The sequence below is a fragment of the Zonotrichia leucophrys genome, chromosome 4 (genome assembly GCF_028769735.1).
Source record: "Zonotrichia leucophrys gambelii isolate GWCS_2022_RI chromosome 4, RI_Zleu_2.0, whole genome shotgun sequence".
Taxonomy (NCBI): domain Eukaryota; kingdom Metazoa; phylum Chordata; class Aves; order Passeriformes; family Passerellidae; genus Zonotrichia; species Zonotrichia leucophrys.
The window spans coordinates 3,874,510-3,899,181 of NC_088173.1; the positions used below are offsets into that span (position 1 = coordinate 3,874,510).

Consider the following 24,672-nt stretch of genomic DNA (forward strand, 5'->3'; position numbering starts at 1 on the left):
AAGCACTGCCTGACGCCTGAACTCGCCTTTGGAAGAACTTGGCCTTTGAGGGATTTTAATTATTCTGCTTCATTTTAATTAAAACTTTGTGCAGACCAAAAATGAAGCTGTTTAAAAAGCGTACTGTAGTGCAATGTCCAAATTTTTTGAGGCCATTTTAAGCCCTACTGTGCAAATTTTTCAGTATAGCCTTTCATTTAGTTCTTGTATGGTTTCAGTAGGATATGCTTATCTCCTCTGCCAAGAGTAATCTTCATTAATAAGATGCTACACCTTTAAAGTCAGTTCCTTAATTGAATATTTTTTAATTTATTCAGGAAAAACAAGGTAGGGAATTTAGTACTGCCTTGTTAGAGCAGCTTTCTAATGGAAATGTGGCTCTACTAACTTTCCAAATTTTAGATACTATTTCCTTCATCAACAGGACATCAGATAAATCTTTTGCATGTGAGCTCAGTTTTGCTGTCTGTAAAACAAATATGTCAACTTTAGTGGTGTAAACTGTGGCGTGTAGCTATATATTATAAAAGCATACTGTGCCAGTTTTTTTAAAGAACCGCCTTTCCCCTTTGATATTGCCATCGTGCCTCTCAGCCATGCATTTACAAGCCTGAGCATTCAATGGGAACTGCTGCAGGTTCAGCACTTTTGAGAAATAGCTTACTTAAAAGTCTAAAGTTGGATTTAGCAGCTTAACATTTTTGGGAAACTTGTTACGTTTTCATAACAAGTTATGAAAATCCTCATAACTTATTGTTGTTAAGGCAAATATCTATCCAGTATATTTATGCTGCCACCAGTTTCGAATTTTTTACTTTTACTCTAATAACTAATCCTGGTTAAGGAAAGCTTTCCTTTACGTAGGGTGAGAGAACTATCAGAATCCCTCTCAATCCCATTTCTATAACAGACAGCACAATTTTATTGAAGTCAAGTTGTAGGCCTGGTTCTGCTAGATATCCAGAAAATTACCTAGGGAGGGAATAAATTTTAATCACAACCAAACTAAAAGACATATATAAAAATAATGTACCCTACTCACTTCTTTTATAAAGGAATTAGGTGAAAATAAACTGTGCATATTACTCTTGAATTCCATGAAACCATAAGATCAAATGTTTCTTTTTGTCACAGCATAATTTAAATCATTTGCACAAGAGGTGAGTTCAAGATCATGCATTTTTTAGTCTGACTAATTTTATTTTTCACTTCCGCATGTATTTTTGGTCTTTACCAAAAGAGAAGATGTAAGAGAAGGGCAGCAATCCAAAATACACTTGAAAAGAACTGGCATTAGCTCTTTGTCCTATGTGTTGAACAAAGATAAGTTAATTTATCCTTGAACCTAGAAACTGAATGCAGTCTAGAACAAGACAGAAAAGGCATGTTTTCATAGTTCTGCTGCCACAGGATCCAAGATCTGCCTGACTACCAGAGATCAGGAGTCTGTGCCAAACAGTGGAAATTATAAAAGACTTTCAGTTGTGAACAAGTAGCTTACAATAAACAATGGAGCAAAAAATTTCAAAGAGGAAACATAAAATAATCTGACATATCCTTGGGTTAGCTGGTAGACAACAGAAGTGGAGAACAAATACTAAAATTCAAGCCATGAATACAATAACCACCACATCCTTCCTTTTCTTCCCCTGCTTCCCCCTTCCCTTTCATCAGGTTACAAGAGCAGAGCTTTATTTAAGACAACATCCTCTTCTGAGGGCTATATGTTCTTTTTGAAACGTGCAATGTGCACCACAGTTTCCCAGTCAATCTGTGCTGTAGAATCAAAGCTTTTTTCTCTCCTGCCCCCTACTAGTATTTCAAGCTAGTGATGAAAGTGAAAACTAATAAAATATCTTTAAATTTTCAGACTGCTTAAAGTAGTGAAGTTAAGACAAGTGTGTACTCTAAGCTCTGAGAACTAAAGCTAACTTTAACTTGTCATCAGTAATATTATATAATCCTTAGTCTATAATCCTTAGTCCTTTTATTTCTGTAGGTAACACAAATGGCTATTTCCCAGCTGGCTGCAAATGGAGAATGATCATGCACTAAAAGCATACTGAAAATGGGGGAACTGGGTAGAAGAATTTAAATGTAATATCTGTACATACAACAAGAAAATATCACTGGTTGTGACATTCACTTTCTGTTAGCATTTCACAAATTTTCTCTACATCTGTATCACAATACTGCAGAAGTCAGCAATGAAAAGTTTCGGTTCCTTGCCAGAACATACAACATCTCATAATTACAGAATGTATCAACCTCTCAGATTCACAGAATGGTTGAGGTTGGAGAAAATCTCTGGAGGTCATTTGGTCAAACTTCCCTGCTCAAAACCCACCTGCCCAAAACCATGTCCAGATGGCTTTTACATATTTCCAAGGATGAAGACTCCAAAACCTCCTTAAGCAAACTGTGCCAGTGCTCAGTCACTGTCACAGTGAAAAAGTATTTCCTAATGTTCACCTGGAGCCTCCTCTGTTTCAGTCTGTGCCTCTTGTCCTGTCAGTGAGCACCACTGAAAAAAGCCTGGCTCTTTTTCTCCTTTGCATCCTCCCTTCAAATATTTATATATATTGGAAAAATCCCTCTGTACAACATATAGTTGCAGATAACATAAAATTCAAAACTTGACTGAAGATATTGATGAGCACCATTAATGTATTCATTGCTCTTCCTGTCTGCAAGCTAAATAAGCCATTTGCTGCTGTGGTGTTAAGGCTAAAGCCTATCACAGCTAACAGACAAATGCCATTTAGTTCATACTTGGTGTGAAAAGCCTGTGCAGCTGCAGCCACACTGAGCTCAAGTTATAACATTCAGTGTTCATTGAAATGTTTCACTTCAGAAAGTGTAGGTCAAGAGGGATGCTTTAAGTACCCCACATACTGAAATTCTAGCATTAATGTGAATTTAGTAATGATTCCACCTGTTTTGAAGAAGACCCAACTAAAGTTTGACACAGTATTTTGAGTTCCAAAAACAGAGTATAAAGTCAGCAAACTTACTTGGTTTATTGAATGGATATTTAAAGTTTTATCAATTTCAGCTGGGTTTGGTAACAGCTGGAGAAAAAAAAAGGAAAAACCCTTCATCCTTTATGTCTCCATTTTATCTGATTTTTAACATGCAGTCAGCCATTTTTTCTTCAACTCAGTATCTAGGGCTTCTCATGAAATACTGTTGGGTTCTGAATTCTTTATTGGAAATTCACTTTTTGAAAGAATCACTAGGAAGATCTTACTGTAAAGTTATGCAGTATTTTGAAATAATTTACACTGTATTGTTTTCTGTGGAGGGATAGAATGTAAGAAAACAAAGATAGTGCAGAAGGCAGTCTCACACCTGAGGAGTTGCAGCTGTACCAATCACCAAAGATCAGGAACAGGCCTGCCCTTAATAGGCCACAGCTGTGTCCAATAAGAAGACAAGTACTACAAAAGAGTTGGAGTTTGTTTACTGTACTCTGAAGAAGGAGTTAGTGCTGTGAGGAGCTGCATGTGAGAAAATCAACAAGAAGGTATGGGACTTTTGCAATAATATGACAACAGTTTTCATGAAAAACTGTTCATCACAGCAGCAACGACAGGCAGCAGTTGGCTATTCTTTCATTTTCAGCCTCTTCTGGTGTCATTAGATCATGAAGTTTTCAGGACAGTGACACTTTGCAAGTTGCAAGGTTCTGACCACTCTGCTCAGAGCAGTCCCAAAAGGTATTAGACAAGAACTTTTAAGGAGTTTTTCTCTGATGCAGCTGGGCCTATACTGTAATGGATCCTGATAACCATTTTGGTTCATCCTAAAGAAAACCTGCTTGATTTCTAGCCACCCTCAGGCATTTGAGGGAAAGAGGACATGTTCCAGGAATCTGTCACCTCCTTTGGTTGAGTCAGTGGCAATACTTTGTTATGGTGCTTTACAAAGTCAGTGTTGTAGTGGCCGTATCATTCTTCACATAAGAAAATCTTACTTTTTTTTCCTGGGATTGCTTCTTTCCTGCCTTTGATCAGCATGTAGAAGTTCAGTGACATTTCCACAAAGCCAGCTCTTTGCTCATTTGCCCCATCCTCTAAACTTGGGGGAAAAGGGATGTTCCAGTTGCTCCCATTGAAGCACTGTTGGAAAGCACCTGGATAGGATATCCCTTACAAGAGTTCAGATTCAGGACTTGGCCCCCCTGGCAAATTAACCTGCTCCTCCTGTATGGCACCTTCACAGTGACCTCACATTTCTCAGCAGCCTCACAACTCCTGCAACACAGCTCTGCATCTGCACCACTCTCAGGGTGCCTTGGCCTGTGCTGCAGAGTTAAACAGGGAAATCCCAGTCACTCCTTATGGCTCTCCCTGCAGATTTGCATCCCCTGGTCTAGCCCAGCTTCAGATATAAGCTGGTAAAATATAGGGGAAACCTCCAAAACACCTTGTCCTGAAGCTCCAGAGCACTCAGACTGCTGTTTCCCTTAGTACTTTGGGAAGTTGAAGACAGAAATCTTGTTAGGCAAGAAAGATGGTTCAGTGCTCTCTGCACTGTATGTTTGCTCAAAAAAATCTGTAAGAAATCAACCAGGATGGAGTGGCTCATCATGGCATCTACAGGAGATTCCAATCAAAACACAAGCTTAGTTATAGGAACTGTTTAGACAGAGCAGCACTTGGCAGCTCAGGCTTCTCTCAAAGCCACCATGCTATAATAATTATTCAATCAAAGCCATATTAACCTGTTCTTTACTTCCAGTAGAAGGAACACAGCCCATTTTCCTGAGTGAAATTCAGTTACTTTTTTTTTTCTAATTTTGCAGCTGAGGTCAGATTTGTGTTCCACCAGAGAGGTCCAGAGGCCAGAGGAGCTGGGTTAAATGAGAAGGATCAAAACAATAGAGAAAACAGATGATCAGAAAAGCAGTCAAACAACATATTTTTTTCTGATTTTCTTATTCCTCAGTTCCTCTGATGTTTCACCTTAACAGTTTTTCTGTAAGGGTATCATAACAATTATTTCACTGATCGGTAGTGAATATCAGAAGGATGTGCATTAACATTTTTGCAAGTGATGTGTAGAATTTCTCTTGTTCGCGTGCATTCTGGTAATGTACTAATGAACTTTAAAGGTTTTCAAGAATCTTGAAAGGTACAAGTTATTATGTCTATGAAAATTTTAGAATCATAGCACATTTTGGGTCAGAAAGGACCTTAAAGATCTTCTAGTTACAATCTTTATCCTAAATTAGAGTGCTCCCGAGCTCATCCCTCATTTATCTTGACTATATAAAAAGGAATCTCAGTCGCCTCAGTCCAATGCCCGCGGACTGTGACGCTTCTAACAACAGCGCTACTTTCTTCCGCCAGCCATGCTGCGGAGGAGGCGGCTGTGTCCCTGCTGATTTCCCGCGGTTATTTGGGAACGCTGCTGCTCCTCCTCCTCCGTTCAGCGCAGCCCGGGGCTCCGCCGGGCCGGCAGCCGCAGCCCCACCTGACAGCGTTCAGCGCCCGGGGGAAAGAAATTATTAATCCCCCACTCTAAGCGAGGGCCCCGACCCGGCCTCGCCGAGCAGCACGGAGGCGGGGCCGCTCTGTCCGGCCGTGGCCTCGGCCCCGGCCCTGACCCCGGCCCGGGCAGGCGGGCGGGGCGGAGGTGGGGCGGCCCGGCGGGCGGAGCGGAGCGGGGCGGGCGCGCTCCGGAAGAGGGAAGGAAGGAGCGGAGCGGTGGCGGCGGCTCGGTCGGAGCGGGATGGCAGCGCGGGGCTCGGCGGGGGATGACGCGCTGCGCCGCGCGGCCGAGCAGTGGCTGCTGTGGGACAAGGTGAGGCACGGCGGGCGCCATGGGGGTGCGGGCTGCAGAGGGGTCGGCGGCGCGGCGTGACGCCCGGCTGTTGCACTGTGCCGGATTGGGGTGCGGTGAAAGCGCCTGTTTGCTCCTTTGGCTCTGCTTTCAGAGCTCTCTGACAAAGGGGAGCTCTCCCTGCGCCCCTCCGTGCATCCCCTCCCGTCCCGCGGCGGAGCCGGCGCAGCTGGGGCTGCGGGGCCCCCGTCCGGTGCTGCGGCTCCGTCACCTGCCGGGCCGCCGCTGCTCTCGTGTGGAAGCACCCCGGCTGGTCTCTCAGTCTGGCTCTTAGCTGCACTGAGCGCCTTTTTCAAAAGGGCCTGTGTTGTTCCGAACCACTTCAGTCGCAGGGCAGGTGGTACACTTAAATTATTAAAGACCAGCATACATTGTCGTGTTACCTGTCTCTCACTCTTCAAAACCTCCTGGTACCTTCAAATTCCTAAAATATCGATCCCAAAGGACATGGGAGCTCACTTCAAAAACACTTGGATATATAGAGGCTGTCAGTCCTGTGTTTTTCAGGTGTTATTTCTCTTCCTGTTGAGACTTACCTTTGGTTTTGACAGCACAAAATGCTGAAGTAAAATCTTCTGTGTGCTTCTGTTTTCCACATACCTAAAGAAATACCTTGTCATAGTGGTGTTCTGGAAATGGTCATAGAGTTGCTTGCTGCTGCCGGTCTCGCTGAGATGCAGGCCTCTATTGGGACATCTGGTTTGCAGTTTCCATGTCATGTCCCTTTTCATATAATTTGTTCATTTGGCTGTGTGGAACTCACTGGCCATTGCCCCTCTTCAGTCACTAATGGGCTCCCCCAGGCTGAGCATTCAACAATGCTCTCTGAGTTTTGTGCAGCACACATACCTGTTTGGTAAGGCATCTTCTGCTTATTTCAAAAATATCAGTGGAAACATACATTAATTCTCTTTATTAGTATTTTTCCAAGTTCTAAAGGATGTCATTAGAAGTACCTTGAGCTTGTTGTGATTCTTCATTAAAATCAGTAAACTGATTACCCAACCAGTTACTCAGTTCTGGTTTTATTAGTGATAGACCAGTGCCAAACCAATCGTCTTTTCAGAAATGCTAATGCAACATATCAAATGCCAATAAGCTTTTGTGCCTTTTTTTCCCAGTTTAATTAAATTTGAGAATATAGTTTGGTTCTAGAACTTCTTATTTACGTAGCTTCCCTGACCAGCGTTAGTTGTACTCCTGTCTTCTGTGTAATAACTTGCTTTTCAACTGTTTATTCTGATTATTTTGCTAAACCCTCTGGAAATCTAATGCAGTATCCCTTGTAGCATCTTTACTTTTGAAAGTTTAGCTCTCTGTTAGCACTTGCATCTTTGTCAAAGTAATAATTGACTAGTGTGCAATACCCATTGTTGATTGCTCAAAAATGATGAGGTATTTTAATTTCTCAGGGAGCTGTTGCATGTTTCTATTGAGCAACACAAAAATCAGATGTAACCCTTGTCCATTTACTCTGATATAAAAAAAAGTTCCTTTTTGACTTGCAGAGATGGGTTAATATTTAATGATGATAAGCGCCATGTTTCTTACAAAATAATTGTCTGCAAGAGCAGGTCCTTATGGCTGATGGCAGTCCTGCTGACCTAACTGGAAGTTTCTACCTACATGGCAATTACTGTGCTTGTTACCAGGCTGTTTTCATCATTCTGCTCATTACAGTAATAGCATATTTTTCATTCTTTCTATTATCAGTCATAGAATTATGAATGGAAGGTAGCTTCTGGTTTTAGTAAAAATAAAATCTGTTTAGTCAGAAGTTTTTCCTCTCCTGTAAAACCTTGTGGGGACTCCTCTACTGATGATAACTCTTTGGGCCTTCCTGTAGTGTAGATTAAAGTAAATAACTCGAGTGTTGCCAGGTGATGTTCAAGCTAATTGCACTAGTGGTTATTATCTTGGTATTAAATCATCTGCCACTGTATTCACAGAAAATGGTACTCCCATACTCATCTGTTTAATTTGAGAGCAGAAAAAGCTGAGAGAATCAGAGAGGAAAGCTAGCACTTCATCCTTCTGATACAATTTGGTCCTTCTTTGGTAGAGAAGCTGGGGAGAGTTTTTTTAAGCAGAAGAAAAAGCCAAAACCAACATTACTTTTTTACTAAGCTGTGTACAATGTCATCGTAATGTTCTCCACAAAAGAAAAAATAGGCAAATTCTTGGGAGAAAATAGCCATTAAAATGGTAACAGTAGTTCTTGAAAAATCTTTCTGCCGTATTGAACAGACTTGGCCTGGCTGTTACCATTATTTGGTGTGGGGTGGAGGCAGGCAGTGGGGAACAAGTAAATTTATGCAATCAAGTTTTCAATTTAGAAAATTATCTGGACTGAAACTCTTATGACTTGAGCAGCCATTTGGACATAGGCATTTAACCAGACTTTAAAAACTGGAGAATCCCTCTAGTTTCACAGTAGATGCCAAACCTGGGAAATTTCATTAACAACAACAAACAAAAAACTCCTTGGCTATGAGAACTGCAGGATGCTCCTGATGTCCTTCTGCATTGACATTGCAGCTTCTAGTCTGTCAAACCGCTGTGGAAATGTGTGTGGTATCTACCTAAAAACATGCTCCTTTCAGTATTAAGAGATGACTCATGTGCACAAAGCTCACACAGAGAAATTAAAAGGTTTTTAGGCAGTGTACAAAACTGGATGCAAATGGTGTCATCCAGCTTTACCTTTGAGACATAGGCCTGATGTTAAAGCAAAAACTTGACATCAACTTGTAAACAACCTGAACTCAGTTATGCTGTCCTATATATTCTATAACAACATAGAATTATATTTATTCTTACACAATATAATTACTCAATAATAATAGGTAATTGTGTCAAGCTGCCTGCAAGGAAGTGTCAGTGCCAACATTCTTGGACTGGTAAATTGGCAATTTTTGCACTGGAGATCAGTAATTCTGGGGTACCTAATTGTTTATTGCACTCAAGAAGCTGAATTTTTTTTTAATACTGTACTTTATTCTCCATTATGCAGTCTGCTCATTAGCACTAAAGGCTCTTTAGCTTTTCCAGTATGTATTTAAATTATGTTGTTTGTCCTGTGGCAGTGGGTGCACAGGTCAGTGGTTAGGACATCCTGACTCTGGTCTTCGTTTGATGTGCAGAATGTTTATACCTTTGTATGAAACTTACTCACTCACATGCCTACTGCTCTGTGTGTTTGCAGCATTTTCTGCATCTGCAGAAGATACGTGGTTTTATATTTAATTTTTTTTCCTTTTTTTGCCTAGAATGATATGCTTTCCCTTGCTGTAAGCATACCTAGGTCATCCAGGAAATAGTAAAGTCTATGACTTTTATGAGTTCATTTAATTGCCTAGAAATCAAAGTTTGTGTCCCTTTGGAAATGAGAATCTTTGTACTCCAGAGTAATGAGTGTGCGCTCATGCAGTGAGTAACCTGCTGCCTCTCAGGTAATCATGTTGTCAGGAGTCTGCTACCTGCCACCTGTCCTCTTGGCTCTCAAGAAATCAAACACTGAAGTTCACAAGTCTCATGTTATTACATTGAAAAGTTGAGGCATACAGGACTTTGCTGATTCCCTAAGTCTGGAAGCAAAAAGAGTAATTAACAATAGAGAATCTGGAAGCAATATATCAAGAAAAGCAGTGACAGAAACTCCTCACTGTTCTCAAGTGGTCTGACTTGGCCTTTTTGTTGCCACTCTTGAGTAATTTTATTTAGGAGTTTGTCTGTAGTTTCTAGGCTTTCATCCTGGGGTTATGTTTATTTTTGCAAGCATTACCTGCAAACATGTTGGAAATTAACTTCTGCCCAGTCTGCTTAGTTTTGCTGCTACCTCTGGTGCTAGCCAGTCTTGGGACAAGGTTATGATTTAATTTGTTTTAAACTCTACATGTAGTGCTATAGAAATAACAAATATTTCTTAATAATTAGTTTACCCTACTTTCTTAAATGTTTAGTGTAGTTCTTGTGATGAGGAAAAATTCTCTGAATTGTGGAAGTGCTGTGTTTTGTTTGTTTTGTTTTTAAAAATAGAAAACATTAAAATAGACATTTTGGAAGTCTTTTAACATCCCAGATTGTGGGAGATATATACACACTGCTGTCCAGGTAGCACGTTCACTTAAGGAGAGAAGTGTAAAGTAAGTAATACTTGAGGTTGTACTGATTTAAAATTAAGAAGACAGACTCATGCTGTTCTTGAAGTTGTGTGCCATGTTTTGATACTGAAACCCAGAGAGTGGGACAGAAAGTCAGTTCTGTTAAAACGAACAAAACCTCATTTAGAATATCTGAATTTTGTGTCAACAGAATCCAAAAACTTACGCAATCGTGAAACAATTGCTTGCGGAAGGAAATGCCGGAGAACTGCAGAAATACTTTGGCTCACGGATGGAGTTTGGCACAGCAGGGCTCAGAGCTGCCATGGGAGCAGGGATTTCCCACATGAATGACTTGACTATTATCCAGACAACCCAGGTATTGTGTTTAGCACTTTATCTCACTTAACTGGTTGTGTATATGAATGGAGGAGCCTGATTTATGGCATGCAAATGAGTATTTTATGGAAGTACAAGTTCTCTCCTATTCTTCCAGTTTTTAGAAGTAATTTAAATTATAATTATTAGCTGAATGCTGTCTGAAAACAAGCAGAGAGAAGCTATTAAACCATTAAAAGAAGTTACTTTCCATATTTGATTTTGCAATTTAATGTACACACAGCTGCTGTTAAACTCAAGTGCAACAGTTAGTGCTGCTGTAACAACTACAAAAACCCCAAAGGTAGCCAACATTTGGTTAAGCTTTGTGTGTGCTAGACATGGTTTTGCACAGAGGCAGTGAAGGTATGTATACATACATGGATCCTAAAACTGATCTACTTGGGAAAAAAACCCACAGCCTTGAATAACTGCAGCCTGGAGTGGTGATGTATCATGTGCTAAAGAGATGCCCTTATTAAGGGTGAGATTTGGTTAAAAACCTGAAATGCTGGCCAGCTGTTCTCTTCCTCATGTGAGACCTATGACAGCTGAATCATTTCTCAAAACCTGCAATTAAGACTAATTGTGTTACTTGTTCCTTTTTGGAGTTGATTCTGATATTTTAAAAAGTACTTAAATGCTGTCTGGATTTGCAGTATTGATTTGAAGGTTTTCTTGGTGTTTATTGGTCTTGCACAAGCTGAATCCCAGAGCAGTTCAGTGAGATGCCATGTGTGCTCAGCTTCCTAAGACATCAGCATCTTAGCAATTATCTTCATGTGATGATAAATTAAACATCAAGATTGGGTTAATGAGGTGGATTTGTTGTTGTCTTAAGGGATTTTGCAGATACCTCGAGAAGAATTTCAGTGACCTGAAAAAGAGAGGAGTTGTGATTGGGTTTGATGCTCGTGCTCATCTTTCCAGTGGAGGTAGTAGCAAAAGGTACTTCTTAGGTTTTGTGTTTTGTAGGTACCTTGTGTTATTCATGATGGATTTATATCTAGTTCAATTGTATTTTCTTTCTATAAAGTGAATTAATGTGTGGGATTTACAGTATTCTTACATACTGGTAATGCCAAAGCAGCTCTTAGTGTTGTGCTTTGTCTTTTGGGAATAGTGAGGGAACACATGTAAATTGGGTATGTACAATAATTGAGATATATTGATAAGTGATGGTGTTTTTGTTGGGATTTTGTAATTGCATTAGGGTGGGAGGGAAAGCTGTGACTTCTAGGAAACTAATAGGCAAGAAAATGAATATATTCCCTAGGTATCTTTTCTTCCTGTTTAGGTTTGCAAGACTTGCTGCCAATACCTTCATCAGTCAGGGAGTTCCAGTTTATCTATTCTCTGATATAATACCAACTCCCTTTGTGGTAGGTTTTTTTTTATTATATCTTTTTATTACATTATCTGCTTTAAATGTACACAAATTCTGTCAGATACCTTGCATTACTTAAATTAGGATAACTACATAAAACCAGTTCTTACTTTTTAAGCTCTTCCTGCAGAGAGTCTTGTACTTATTTAGCTATATATAGCTTACAACATCCATAGGAAAAGAAGGAATGATGTGGAGTGTGAGTGGATTCCTGTGGAGTCTGAAGTCTGAAACATGCACTCACATTTGGCTATTTGTACTTTTTTTTTTTTTTTGAGGGGAAGAGGGGCCAAGGGCAGGTATTGAATCCAAAATAGCACGTTGTTGGAGTGCAGTGATGTTTTGTCAGAAGGGTTGTTGAATTGTGTCCACGATGCCCCCATCAGAACACCAGGTGTCTCCAGAGCAGCACAGAAAAGTCCTGCTCTTGGCCCTTGTCCTAAAAGCAATAATTTCTCCCTATACCAGTTGCTCCAGTGAGCATTGCAAACAGAACACAGTGGTATAAAGACTTTCTGCATGGCATTCTTATACTGATACAATTTTTGGAAGATTTAGGGTCAAATTCTTCATAGTGTAGTTTAAAGTGGTGTTGCAAGAACTGCAGTTGATTGCATTTCAGTATTAAATAAAGAGCCAGGAGTAAACACAAATTGGACCTGTGTTCATGAATAACCTTTGATTTTTAATTCACTCATCTCTTTTGAGCTAATTGATAAGAGCTCTCTCCAAAACAATTCTCTTCTGAACCCTGATGGAGTAGCTGCTCTCCAGGCTGCTCCCAAAAGACAGGATGAGACTGCTTGAGCTGCAGTTCTCTGCCCCGTGCTGATTTGTGTCATTACCCCAACAGACCTGGCACCTCTAAGGCCTTGGGTACCTCCAGTCATTCCACAGTAGCTTCCTTCCTTCCATTCCTCTGGCTTCCTTCTGGAAAGGCACTAGAGATTCACAAAGCATCTGGAACAACATTAATAACTTATAAGTGGGAAAATGCACAAGAAAAAACAAGGGCTAAAGTTGTGCCACATGGAGTCTGGTGGAACAAGTACTATTTAGCTTCTGCTTTAGGGAGTCAGTGTGTAGGAATCACATCTTGACTTTATTTTCATACTATGAAGTATTATCTATGCATGAGAAGAAATATAATGTGTTGCACATTCCACTTCAAGTAACTTTCTCTTGTTACAGCCATACACAGTAACTCATCTGAAGCTTTGTGCTGGAATTATGGTTACTGCTTCCCATAATCCAAAACAAGACAATGGTTACAAGGTATTCTAATGTGATCTATTTTCTGGCTCTATTTTTCCATGTGGAGAAACTAATGCAATTATATCTAGTTCCTATCATGGTATAGACTTAATTACTAGTCTCTCCATCTCTTCTATGTATTTAAAGCTAGTGTCATGTTAAGCTAATAATATAATTAAAATCTTTGCTCTAGAAAGCAGGATGCCATTGTAATCTGCTATGCACTGAAAAAAACACAGCTGAATTGCCTGTGCACCAGTCACAGTAGCTGGGCAGTCATATACAGACTGTTTCCAAAATACAAAAATGGAAGTTTTCTCAGTAAATGATTGGGCATTGTTTTGTGTTTCATTATGGATCTTGATATCTTTGATAAGATTGAACTAGTTTTTTTAATAGAATAAAAATTGGATGTGAGAAGAAAAGCTGAGAATATTAACAGGATACTTTGGGTATACCTAAGCCTAATTTACTGTAATACTTTAGTGAATGTACTGTAGCTTAACCAACAAAAAACATAAAACTATCTTATAAGATTTATGATCAAATACTCACTTACCTATTTTTTATTTAGGTTTACTGGGAAAATGGTGCTCAGATCATTTCCCCTCATGACAAAGGAATTTCTCAGGCTATTGAGGAGAACCAAGAGCCGTGGCCTCAGGCTTGGGATGACAAACTGATTGATAGCAGCCCACTGCTTCATGATCCATATGCCATGGTCAATAAGGAGTACTTCAAAGACATACAGAAACAATGCTTTTACAGGTGACTCCTGTTACTTCCTTAAAGAATACAGGATATTCCATCTAGTATGTTAGCAGGGCAGTTCAAATTGATGGAAGTGAGGGTGGCCACAATCCTGCCATGACCCAGTTCTTCTGCCTGTGTGTTTTTGTCATCTTTTGGGGTTGCACTGGCAGCTGTGTGGTGGTGTCGTAAGCCAGTTCATAAAGCTGTCCTGGGAGAAGTCTAACCCAGCAGAGTGACCAAATTTCTGGTGATAGCTCCCAGTATTTTCATGGCCATGCATTATCCAAGCAAGACTGGGGCTGCTGGAAGTGGACATGGCATGGATGCCCCCCCAGCCTTAAAACAAGATTCTCAGAGAGACAGTTTTTTAAGCCATTTCTGGACAAGAAGGTCTTGCTCTGTCATTCCAGCCTTGCTTATGCTCCTGGTAGCCGTGGGTACCTTACAACAGCCTACTCCTGTCACTTGCTCAGTAAAAATCTTTACTTAGCAAAATGTAGTGGATGTTTCTCTTGGTGAACAGTTAGGGTTGATTTATGTAGTAGAGGAGTATCAACCTTTTAGATCTGCTTATTTTATGTAGAAATTTTGACCAGCAGTAACCATGTTCTTACTCTTGCTAAAACCAGTCAGGAGTTACTAGAAAGCTGGGGCTATTACCCTGCTTTTCCAGAATTGGAATTGAATGTCTCCCTAGGAGTGTGCATGATTTTAGACATGCCCATCACTTATTTCTTCCTAAAAATGGGTGTGCTCAAATTGGGCAAGCTGCTGTTGACTCACTGTGTTCAGTCTTTGGGGGTTTAAATGCTAGAGTTGGGGATGAAGAGCCTCTTTAGTCAGTTGTATTTGTTTTTCACTCAACTTCTTTGGAATGTGTAGACTGTACTTTCTTACTCCAGTGATTTGCACATACTAGGATATTGGATGCCAAGAGTGACTCATATTGTTGAAAAATTAGGCTAAGCCAATTTTCAAGCCATTGCTTTTAAAATCTGACCTCCTTTAATTCATAATTTTAACAGTGATATAGAATACTGAGTTGTATCTGTTTCTAAATATAGTCAGTTTTGTGCAGAACAGTCTTCCATGTCCAAGTTTACTGTTTCCTGTTTTATTTCAGGAACATCAACAAGGAAACAAACCTGAAATTTGTTCATACTTCTGTGCATGGCGTAGGACATAAATTTGTGCAGTTGGCTTTCAAGGCATTTGATCTTAGCCCTCCTTTTGCTGTTCCGGAGCAGAAAGATCCTGATCCAGACTTTCCCACAGTGAAGTATCCAAATCCTGAGGAAGGCAAAGGTGTTCTGGTAAATAGGTTTCTTTTTTTTTTTTTTTTAATAGTTGTGATGTCTTTCAGTGGTTTCCTTTTTGCCAGAAGTCACAGCTGTAGATACTGGTGGAGGGTCAATTTTTAATCTGTTTCAGAGCCTTACATTTAGTGAAGAGTTAGCTGGTATCCTTTCATTGACATAACCCTCTTTGAATCAGTCAGGTAGTAATCAGCTCTAACTTTCACCTACTTTGTTCTCTAACAGAATGGGCAGGTTCTGCACATGGGACAAAGTGATAGTTACTTAAAAAAAATAAAATAATAATCTTCTTATTTCTTTTTGGAAGGCTTCTACTCTTTTGTTCTGATACAACACCAGGAGAGGTCCTGACAGGTGGTTAGAATTTCTGCTACTATTTGTTACACTTTATTATTGAAGGATCCCATTAAATCTAGGTAGCTTTTAAGTTGGGCTACAGTAGTGGAATGATGTAGGTGAAGTTAAATGTCCTGATTATGTTTTTCTGCTGCCAGGCTTGAAGTTTTTGTGGTTTTTGAGAGACACATAATGATTTTGGGTGTTTGAGATTCAATAAATTGGGAAAATGAATTAAAACCTATAAAGAAAGTGAAAATATTATTTGGGAATATTAATACTCATCTGGTCCTGCTTGCCACGTTTCCAGACATTGTCTTTTGCTTTGGCTGAAAAAGATGGGGCAAGAATCATTTTAGCAAATGATCCTGATGCTGATCGACTGGCAGTGGCAGAGAAACAAGAGAGGTATGGTAATAAAGTAATGCAAACCGTTGACATTTTTTACTCTCAAGGTTAGGCTCATTTGGAGAATTCTTGCTGCTTGTGTTGCAGAGGAAAAATAGTCACAGTAATAATTTTTTTTATTGAAAACACACGGAAATGTGAGAAGACTGTATGAAGCAGACCACAGTAAAGGCAGGATATGAAATAATGATCAATGTTAGACAGTGTACAGAAGCCTGAATAAATAGTTGACACTTGCAGTTGTTTAGGCATGCATAGAAGCATGTGAATTGTTGTTGTGCTATACTTTTTCAAAGGTAGGTTTTCAGTTAAATTTTTTTTGCGTACGACTGATAAACACTTTTTCATTCAAGATTTATTAAACAATAACTTGGATTTGGGAGAATCTGTATTGTTCCCTGATAATCTCTTGTACTTTAGTATGAGTATCTTCTTTCTCAAATCCTGTTAAACCAAACATTAGATGATCTGGGCTTCTCTTGCTCAATTTCCCACTTCTTTACATAATGTTATGTATTTGCATTTCACCTTAAAGTTTTTCACAGTTTGGTACTTCTCAGTGTTGTGATTTGTACTCTCCCCTTCAAGAACCACCTATATATGCATTTTTTTATCTTTGCATACCCAGTCAAAGAAGGGGATCACAAAAGGCAAACTTGCTCAGTCAGGGGCTTAAAATAAATTGTTCATATTTGTGCGATGTAACCTATAGTTCTGACTCAATATGGCTGTCTCCTTATTTCATGCCCTCTGATATCCTGCACTTCTACAATTGTTTACATTTCTGTATTGTGGTTTTATCTGATTGATAAAAGAAAGTGAAAATATGATACCAAGTGCTGAAGTTCAAGCACTTGGTATCATATCTACAAATAGTGGTGTTTGTCCTTTATCTTCCTTGATAAAGCAGAAACTAATCTGACCAGTTATAAACTGTAAATCCTCAGTGAAAATAAGCTTCAAGGTTTTCAACTTACAGAGGAGCAGAAAAAAAAAATCTGCTGCTGGGCTAGCGTATATGAGTTTCCTGAGCATTAGAGCCAGGAGAAGGATGTAAAATTATGGCAACAGTCTTTGGTACCCAAGACCTGATATGGGCATCTGCTAGATGTCCTCAGTGGTTGTGGATGAATTAAATAGTTGAATCTGTATCAGTTAGATTTTCAAAAATTTCAAAAGTCCAGTTAAAGGAGATAGTGCAAATATCCATTTTGCTTAACAGATAACCAAAAAAGCTGAAGTAGTAGCTTTAAAAGTAGCAGTATTTTCTTTGGGGTTTTGGGATGTTTTTAAATTCATTAGCCTCACAGCATGAACTCAGAAGATTTCTCTGCCTTTGGAAGAAGAGTGGTCTTTTGTGGACACTCTGCTGTATCTTGGACAGTGTTAGTTGGAAGGTTCTAATTTCAATGGTTTTGGTCTGTGCCAGCCTCAGTTGGCAATTCAGCATTGAGAAAAAGGTATAAAAAGTTTCAGATTATGCTAGTTATGATGGGTTAAAACAAGAATGCAAAATCACTCCTGCTTTTTGTCTGAAAACTCTGAGCTCCCAGAATCTTGAAGAGGGGTGTTAGTTTATTGCATCCACTACCAGTGAGAGTGTGATCTCTCATTCTGCTGCCTCATTGTTTAGCCAGTCTCAGCTGTCTCCTAACTTCCAGTCCTGTGTCTTCTCAGACTTCTGCCCTAGCTTTTCATACACTAATCAAATATTAATATAGGCTTCTACAGTATCTGTACTTCTTCTTTGACAGAACCTCCTGTAGAGCACACTCTCTCAGCACTCTTACACTAAGCTGTGCATTGCTTTGTGCCTGTTGGCATCAATAAATGCAGGAGACTGAGTCTGCTTCTCTTTCACAACAGGTACTGTTTCTGTAGGTCTTAGTTTTGTCAGTCTGGAAGTGTCTCTGTCCCCTTTTGTGACTGGGAATTTTTTTGGCAATTTTGACATTTGTCTTTCTTTTTTTCTTCATTTTTTTTCCTGTTCTAGCAATTCATCAATATTAATCTTTTAAACCCATTTAAGATTTTTTTCCAGTCTTCCCAATGACTAATTGATGTATTTGTGATTAAATTAAAAGTATTTGTCACTAGGTCAACTAAAAATACTGATCACATGAGAACTGTATTTTTGTGTCTCTGTGCTTGTCTTAATCACTGAGTTTATAATTTGTATGCTGAACATTTTTGTTTTACTTAAAATGTGTTGGAAATATTACTGTTTCATCTTTGGATAACTGCAAAAGCTTATGTGTATGATGGAGAAGAAAGGTAAGAGTTTCAGAATGCTTTGGGGAAGGAATTTTTTTGTTTGTTCATTATGAGCACATGATACCTTGTTACTGTTATGTGGAATTCCAAGGCAGTGGTTTATTTGTTAATATTCATTCATAAAAGAACCAGTAGATTCTTTTTTTTAACCCCCACTATTATCCTTTGATTTCATGTACTTTCTAATATTTCTTTGCCTATAGTGGTGAATGGAAGGTGTTTTCTGGAAATGAACTAGGAGCTCTTTTAGGCTGGTGGATCTTCACTTGCTGGAAAAATAACAGTAGGGATGCTCGTGCCATTAAAGATGTCTACATGTTATCCAGTACTGTTTCTTCCAAAATCCTGAGAGCAATTGCACTAAAGGAAGGTTTTCACTTTGAGGTAAGCAACATGTTGCACATTATTCCATGTTCTTTAGTATCTTTCCTACAAAGTGTCATATGTTCGTAAAACATCACTTTTCTTTTTAATGCCTTTGATTTCTCCTCTCTGCTGTAGGAAACACTGACAGGTTTCAAGTGGATGGGCAACCGTGCCAAACAGCTCATGGACCAGGGGAAAGCTGTTCTTTTTGCATTTGAGGAGGCTATAGGTAAGAGACAGAATTGTTTCCATATCTTGCAAAACAGTGAAAATAGAACTACTACAAAAAGTGACAGAATTGCAGAGAGTCACAGAATGGGTGAGGTTGGATGGGACTGTTGGAGGTCATTTGGTCCAGCCTTCCTGCCCAAGCAGGGTGTCCTAGTGCATGTTACACAGCATTGGACCCAGATGGTTCTTGAATCTCTCCAGGGAAGGATGTCCTACAATTTCTCTGGGCAGCCTTTGCCAGTGCTCTGTTAGCATCCCAGTAATGAAGTAAAATGTAACAAAAGGTTAAAATGGTGTCCTCAATACAATGGGTGTATTTCCAGTTAGTAGCAGATAGTTATCTATTTTGCTAATTGATACTAGTTTTAAAAACCTTTGTATCTCTGCTTAGCGCAAAGGGATATATATCTGCAGTAGCATGGCTGTGCAGATTTGGACTGCAAATTCTGCATAAACTTTTTTTAAAAACAAGAAAAAAACACATTTTCAGACATGAACTTGAGCTTTTTTACCTGACAGATTTAAGTGTAAATTTAGTGTAAATGAGAATAAAATAAAGTAAAAACTACCCCAAATTACATTTGTGAACTGGAAAGCCATGGTTGAAAGCCACAAATGAAAGTTATGAATTCATGAGGAGAAAATTGTAAAGCTCTAATGCTCTTTAAGTATCTTAATACCTGAAAACCAGAGAAAATGTGGCTAATTTCTCATATAATTATCAGTGTTACCTTACACTACCTTATAAGGTAATCACATTTGAGACAATGCTATACTTGCATTGTTCCTGCAGTGTGGCATTTCTCTTTCTAGAAAGCTGCATAAAGACCTGGGAGCATGTGGCACTGATATGATGCAAATCTCTGTCTTGAAATTCCATTGAATACCTTGCTTATTAAAATTAACATTGATTAGAAGATACTTTTTTTTTTTCTGCTTTTGGTTTGACTTTAAAATGTCTGTACTATGGTAATATGCATTTCTCCTTTCAAAGATGTTTGGCTAACCTTCCCTCCTCTTCCTATTTCCTGTTAAAAATGTCTAATTAAATCTAATGTTTCTTGTTTAGGGTATATGTGCTGTCCTGCTGTTCTGGATAAAGATGGTGTCAGTGCTGCTGTTATAACTGCAGAGATGGCCAGCTTTTTGGCAACCAGGAATTTGTCTTTGTCTCAGCAGCTGAAAGCTGTCTATGATGAGTGAGTTCAATTCTAATTTTTTATTTTTCAGATTTTCTCGATTTCGCATACTGGGCTTAATAGGGACTCAATAGAAACCTATAGTTATAAAGAAATAAAATGTGAATTATTGTACAATTAAGACAATTCTGTAATAGTAATCTTCAGAAAATGTTCCTGCCTTGTGGATGTGAATATATTTATGACATTATTTTATGTTGTTTTAAGGTATTTTAAATATAACAATAATTACCTTACGAATTCTCTATTAGTAATGAGATCTTTGTGGTGTTTTTCTTCACTTGCCTGAAAGGTTTTTTCATTTTGGGAAGTTCTGCACTTGCGTCCTTTTACAGAAGATTGGGTAGCTCTATTGCTGAGCTGTAGAGATTATAGTGCTTCTTCCTGCTTAAATGAGCCAGACACTCAAAAATGTTGATGACTGAATGGATCTAAGTAACTCTGGCTTATTTATGCTAGGCATAGAAGCCAGCTTCTGTCCTTGCAGGGCTACTTATGATTAAATTAATTCTAGTTGGCTCTAAAGTTAGGCTTTTTATTGTATTATTCTGTCTTTTTTTTTTTTGATAGATTATTGTTGTTGAGTTTAGGTTCTCCTTTTCTTTTTCTGCTCCTGATTAATGAGATTTGAGCTGATTATGCAGAAGTGCTGTGACTGGCCATTACTCTTGGCTATATACAGCTGGGTACCCCTCTGAGAGCATTTCATATGAGGCACTACTTTTCTTTTGCTCTTTTTTTATGGGTTCAAAGAAATCAATAGCAAAGATGAATATTGGATTTCATGAGGCAGGGAGTGGGTTTTCTGGAGATTTTGGGTTGTTTGTTTTAAAGGAAGGAGCAGCACAGGCTGTTTGATGCTCTCCAGCTCTTCATACACACTAACAAGGGAGTGTGGAATCTACCAAGAGACTGGAAAACTCCAGCCTTTGTGCTGCTTGTTTTGCCAGTCCTGAGTTCTCATTTGTGTGCCATGCTTGTTTCATTGTCCCTTTAGGAAGGAATCAAGTGGCAAAGACTTACTTAGACTGCATAGATAAATTGTATGATATAAAAGCATGAAGTAGGAATTCATATCTAGAGCAGCAGATACAGTGTCTGATGTGAGAATTCCCTTAAATGCTACTAGCTGGAAGTACATATTCAAGAATTGAATATTCATCCTCTGGCTTGAGGTTTTTTATTGCATTTTTTTTTTAATTAATACAGTAAACACCTGCTTCAGATTGACCTCAGAGTATTTGCCTGAGTGGAATTGAGCTGTGCCACAGTGCTGCTGTGTACATAGCCACTGAAAAGGACTCAGAGCTGCTTCAGCATAGAAGCAGTCTGTAAGATGTCACTGCACATGGTCACTCTTTGTGGCAAAGCTACAAGACAGAGGGAAGGATACAAATCTGCCCTATTAAACTGTTGTTTGATAATGAGCTGGAAGGGGAGTTCTTGCTTTGTTTTGGGGGCTTGTTTTGCATGTGTTTGATGTTTTTCTTTGTGGCTAATACAGGGTTGCAGTTTCCTACTTCTTACTACTTTACTTTTTATGTCAGATTTGCCTTGTGAGTTGAAGCAGAAGAAATTGTCTTTTGTATTTTGGAAATGTACAAGGGGAATCTGTCTCGAAGTAAATGCAGATAAGAAAAGGATGTGGTCCTAGTAGGCTTATCACTTCTTTCAGATACAGGATAGGTTTTGTTAATTCCTTTACTGAATTCTTAAGACTAATTAACTATTAACCTTCAAGATGTCCATTTAGGTATAAACATAACCCTATTTAAGAAGGCATTCAGATTTCTAGTGTGAACATCCTAGTACTAATGAAGATTCTGCACCACAGATTTTCACTGCCATCAGGGATATTTATCAAGTCTTGATCTGTAGCAGGAGCTCACTTGAACAACCAGTCCAGGCTTGTATGTTTCTCAACAACATGATATTTTGAAAAGTCATTGTTACCCAGGTCATTTGTCTTTGCATCACATTACCTGGCAGCAAACAGGTGAGGTAGAGAGACAACGTTCAGAACAGTTGGGTTTAGTAAAAACACTTCTACTTTAATGCTTAGTAGAGACACATGAAGTGTGATTGGAAAAACCAGTCTAGAATTTGTCTTACTTAGAAAAGGTCAGCTGGAATCCACTCAAAGAAGCTATTAGATGTAATCTCTTCCCTTCCTATGGTGGTTGGAGCACTTCAAGGCAGTAATGGGATCCTTTTTTCTTCTGGTGTTGCTGTAAACTTTTAATTTTCATAATTAACAATAAAAGAAATCAGCAGAGAGGTTTATTTGAAGTATGTAAAATGGGATAATTAAGCTGTTTGGACATTTTTAAAATTGTAAGGGCAAGAACTGATGCATCAGCTGGATGAGCATGAGTACAGTATTGCTTTTTGGAAGGTTGTATAAAGTGTCTGGTGTTGAACTCTTAAGACATTGCTTCCTAGATTCACTAATATTGCATCTTCACAGATATGGCTTCCATATTACCAAAGCTTCATATTTCATCTGCCATGATCCTAAAGTTATCCAACAGCTTTTTGACAACCTTAGAAATTTTGATGGAAAAAATACATATCCAAAATCTTGTGGTAGATTTAAAGTTTCTGGAATAAGGGATCTGACTACTGGGTATGACAGCAGCCAGCCAGATCAAAAGGCTGTAAGTATCTTTCTAAATTCATGTAAATCATATGTATATACACATAAATAAAGCATTCTGTGGAGAAACATTAAACATATTTACATACTGAGTCATAAAACAACTTAGATTGGTGGCAATTGTTATGCCTTGGTGAGAGGAAGGGAAGCCAAGAGGGTGTTGGGTATTTTGTGGTGTTTTTCTCTCCAAGATGGCAGTTTTGTGAAGGGCAGTAGGAGGATCTTGCTGCCTTGCTACAACAATCTGCATTGCTCTCTTGTGAGTGCAAGTTAAACTGTCTATTAAGATGTGGATTTTGTTTCTCCACAATCTCCATTTCCTTTCCTCCTGGGAAATGCCATGACAGCTCAACTTCTATTAGCAGTAAAAAATTGCCTACCTTTGAAATGAGCTACCTAGCAGTGATGCTGTTCTACCAGATTCTAGGCTGAGGGCAAGGCTGTCCTTGTGGTCTCAAGACCACAAGGTTGAAGAAAACAGATCTAAACTATAATTTTAGCTGATACTTTTGTTATACTACTTAACATCAAGTCATGGTTTTATATATAGTCTCTTCCCAAGATTTTAAAAAAACTATTCTTAATATTTCTAGATACTTCCTACTAGTAAAAGCAGCCAAATGATAACATTCACTTTTGCTAATGGAGGAGTGGCCACAATGAGAACCAGTGGGACGGAACCCAAGATCAAATACTATTCTGAACTTTGTGCACCCCCTGGGAACAGGTATTGTCACTTACAGCCGTACATTTGGTGTAACAGAGTCTGTGTGGCTTTTTGGTATTGTTTTAGAGAAATAAGAGCTCTCCATGGTCAAATAATATTACTAAAGTCATTTTAGTGAATGTATTTGTATAAAGCTTCAGCTCTGCAAAATTTGTTGACACATTCTTGTCACTGAAATTACTTTGCACTTGGTTTTACATTCAGTGAAAACAGTATCAGGAAAAACATTTTGCCTTAAATAAATGTAAATATTTTCACCCCTTTTTTATGTACATAGTTGCTTTAAAAATATTTAATTAAATATAAAGTGTTCTAATATATTTCAGATCCTTTCATGTTTAGCAATTATATCCTTAACCAGTAGCCTTGGAAATCATACAATCTTAAAGATTATTATTAACTTATATAATGAAAGTAATACTTTTCCACAGATGAAAAGTCATCTGAGAATACTGCTACAGGTATAAAAATTACACTTCTAGTCACTTAGATTTAGTAATGGTTAGTCTTCTGAACTCAAATTGGTCATACTACTTTAGATTATATTGTGCAATTCTGTTTCTTCATAGCCTTCATGCATATCAGTTGAAAGTGAACATCAGTGGATTGCTGTAAGAACTCAAATATGTAGACTTCTAGCATTAATATTAAATGTTTGTCTAAAGCAATGCCACAGATATAAAAATTCTTCACACTAAAACTATATATTTTAGCCTTTCCATTGTTTCACTGTTTTCTGTGTTTGTGTGATTTTTGTTTTCCAGTGATGTTGAACAGCTGAAGAAAGAACTAGATGAATTGGTCAATGCTCTTGAAAAACACTTCTTTCAACCAGAAAAAAACAAACTTCAACGAAAGACTGAGTAAAATAGCAAAATTACTACCTTGATTGGCTTTTGCAGAATTAGAAGTTGCATTATTTAAGAAGTTAAGGTTTTTTAGGACCAAACATCTGAGAACTGACTATAAAGACTTCTGCTTTTAAGAGTTATTTTGGGTACTCTTGGTTCTAATATCTTATTTTGGAAGGAAAGTAGTACCTTTACTCTTAATGGACCAAAAAAACCCAATCAGAACTAAAAGCTTTATGAACTAAAAGTTGATTGCAAATGTATTTCAATCAAAACTTGTTTTAATTAAATATGAGTAATATTCTGATATCTCAAACAGCCTGTTTTGTGGTGACTTATTTGTTTTGTGTGCATATAATCTGATAGCACTATGCAACTTTGTCTAGGTTTAGATTTGCAAAGGAAGTTCTTTTGTTAACAGGAAGTATTTAAAGCCTGTGGTGAGACACTGACAAACCTGGGGCAGATGATTCAGAAGTAGTGATCTTTTCCTAGGGATTTTGGCCCAAAGAAACAAGAAACTCACAGCAAATTTGTTCAATATCTGTTTGCTATGGGACTATATATAATATTCCAGGCAAGGAAT

General features: G+C 38.5%; 1 protein-coding gene across 2 annotated transcripts; it reads left to right on the plus strand.

Moving 5' to 3' along the window:
• Nucleotides 1-3,427: 3,427 nt before the first annotated feature.
• Nucleotides 3,428-24,402, plus strand: PGM2 (phosphoglucomutase 2). 2 transcript variants are annotated; one of them, XM_064710259.1, is made up of 14 exons: nucleotides 3,428-3,526; nucleotides 10,162-10,329; nucleotides 11,170-11,276; nucleotides 11,626-11,710; nucleotides 12,907-12,990; nucleotides 13,544-13,737; nucleotides 14,846-15,035; nucleotides 15,685-15,782; nucleotides 18,260-18,440; nucleotides 18,558-18,651; nucleotides 19,723-19,852; nucleotides 22,320-22,509; nucleotides 23,102-23,235; nucleotides 24,000-24,402. In XM_064710259.1, exons 2-14 carry the CDS (start codon nucleotides 10,243-10,245, stop codon nucleotides 24,100-24,102), a joined length of 1,677 nt encoding a protein of 558 aa, XP_064566329.1. In that variant the 5' UTR covers nucleotides 3,428-3,526; nucleotides 10,162-10,242; the 3' UTR covers nucleotides 24,103-24,402. The 2 variants fall into 2 exon arrangements, with proteins under 2 accessions (XP_064566329.1, XP_064566330.1); XM_064710260.1 differs by lacking the exon at nucleotides 3,428-3,526 and adding an exon at nucleotides 5,634-5,808.
• The last annotated feature ends 270 nt before the right edge of the window (nucleotides 24,403-24,672 follow it).

Bases quoted from the DNA above. Each gene is read 5' to 3' on its own strand.
- PGM2 (XM_064710260.1), top strand. From the start codon at position 5,737: ATGGCAGCGCGGGGCTCGGCGGGGGATGACGCGCTGCGCCGCGCGGCC. The intron at 10,330-11,169 runs GTATTGTGTTTA...TGTTGTCTTAAG, and splicing joins CTATTATCCAGACAACCCAG to GGATTTTGCAGATACCTCGA. The intron at 12,991-13,543 runs GTATTCTAATGT...TTTTTTATTTAG, and splicing joins AACAAGACAATGGTTACAAG to GTTTACTGGGAAAATGGTGC.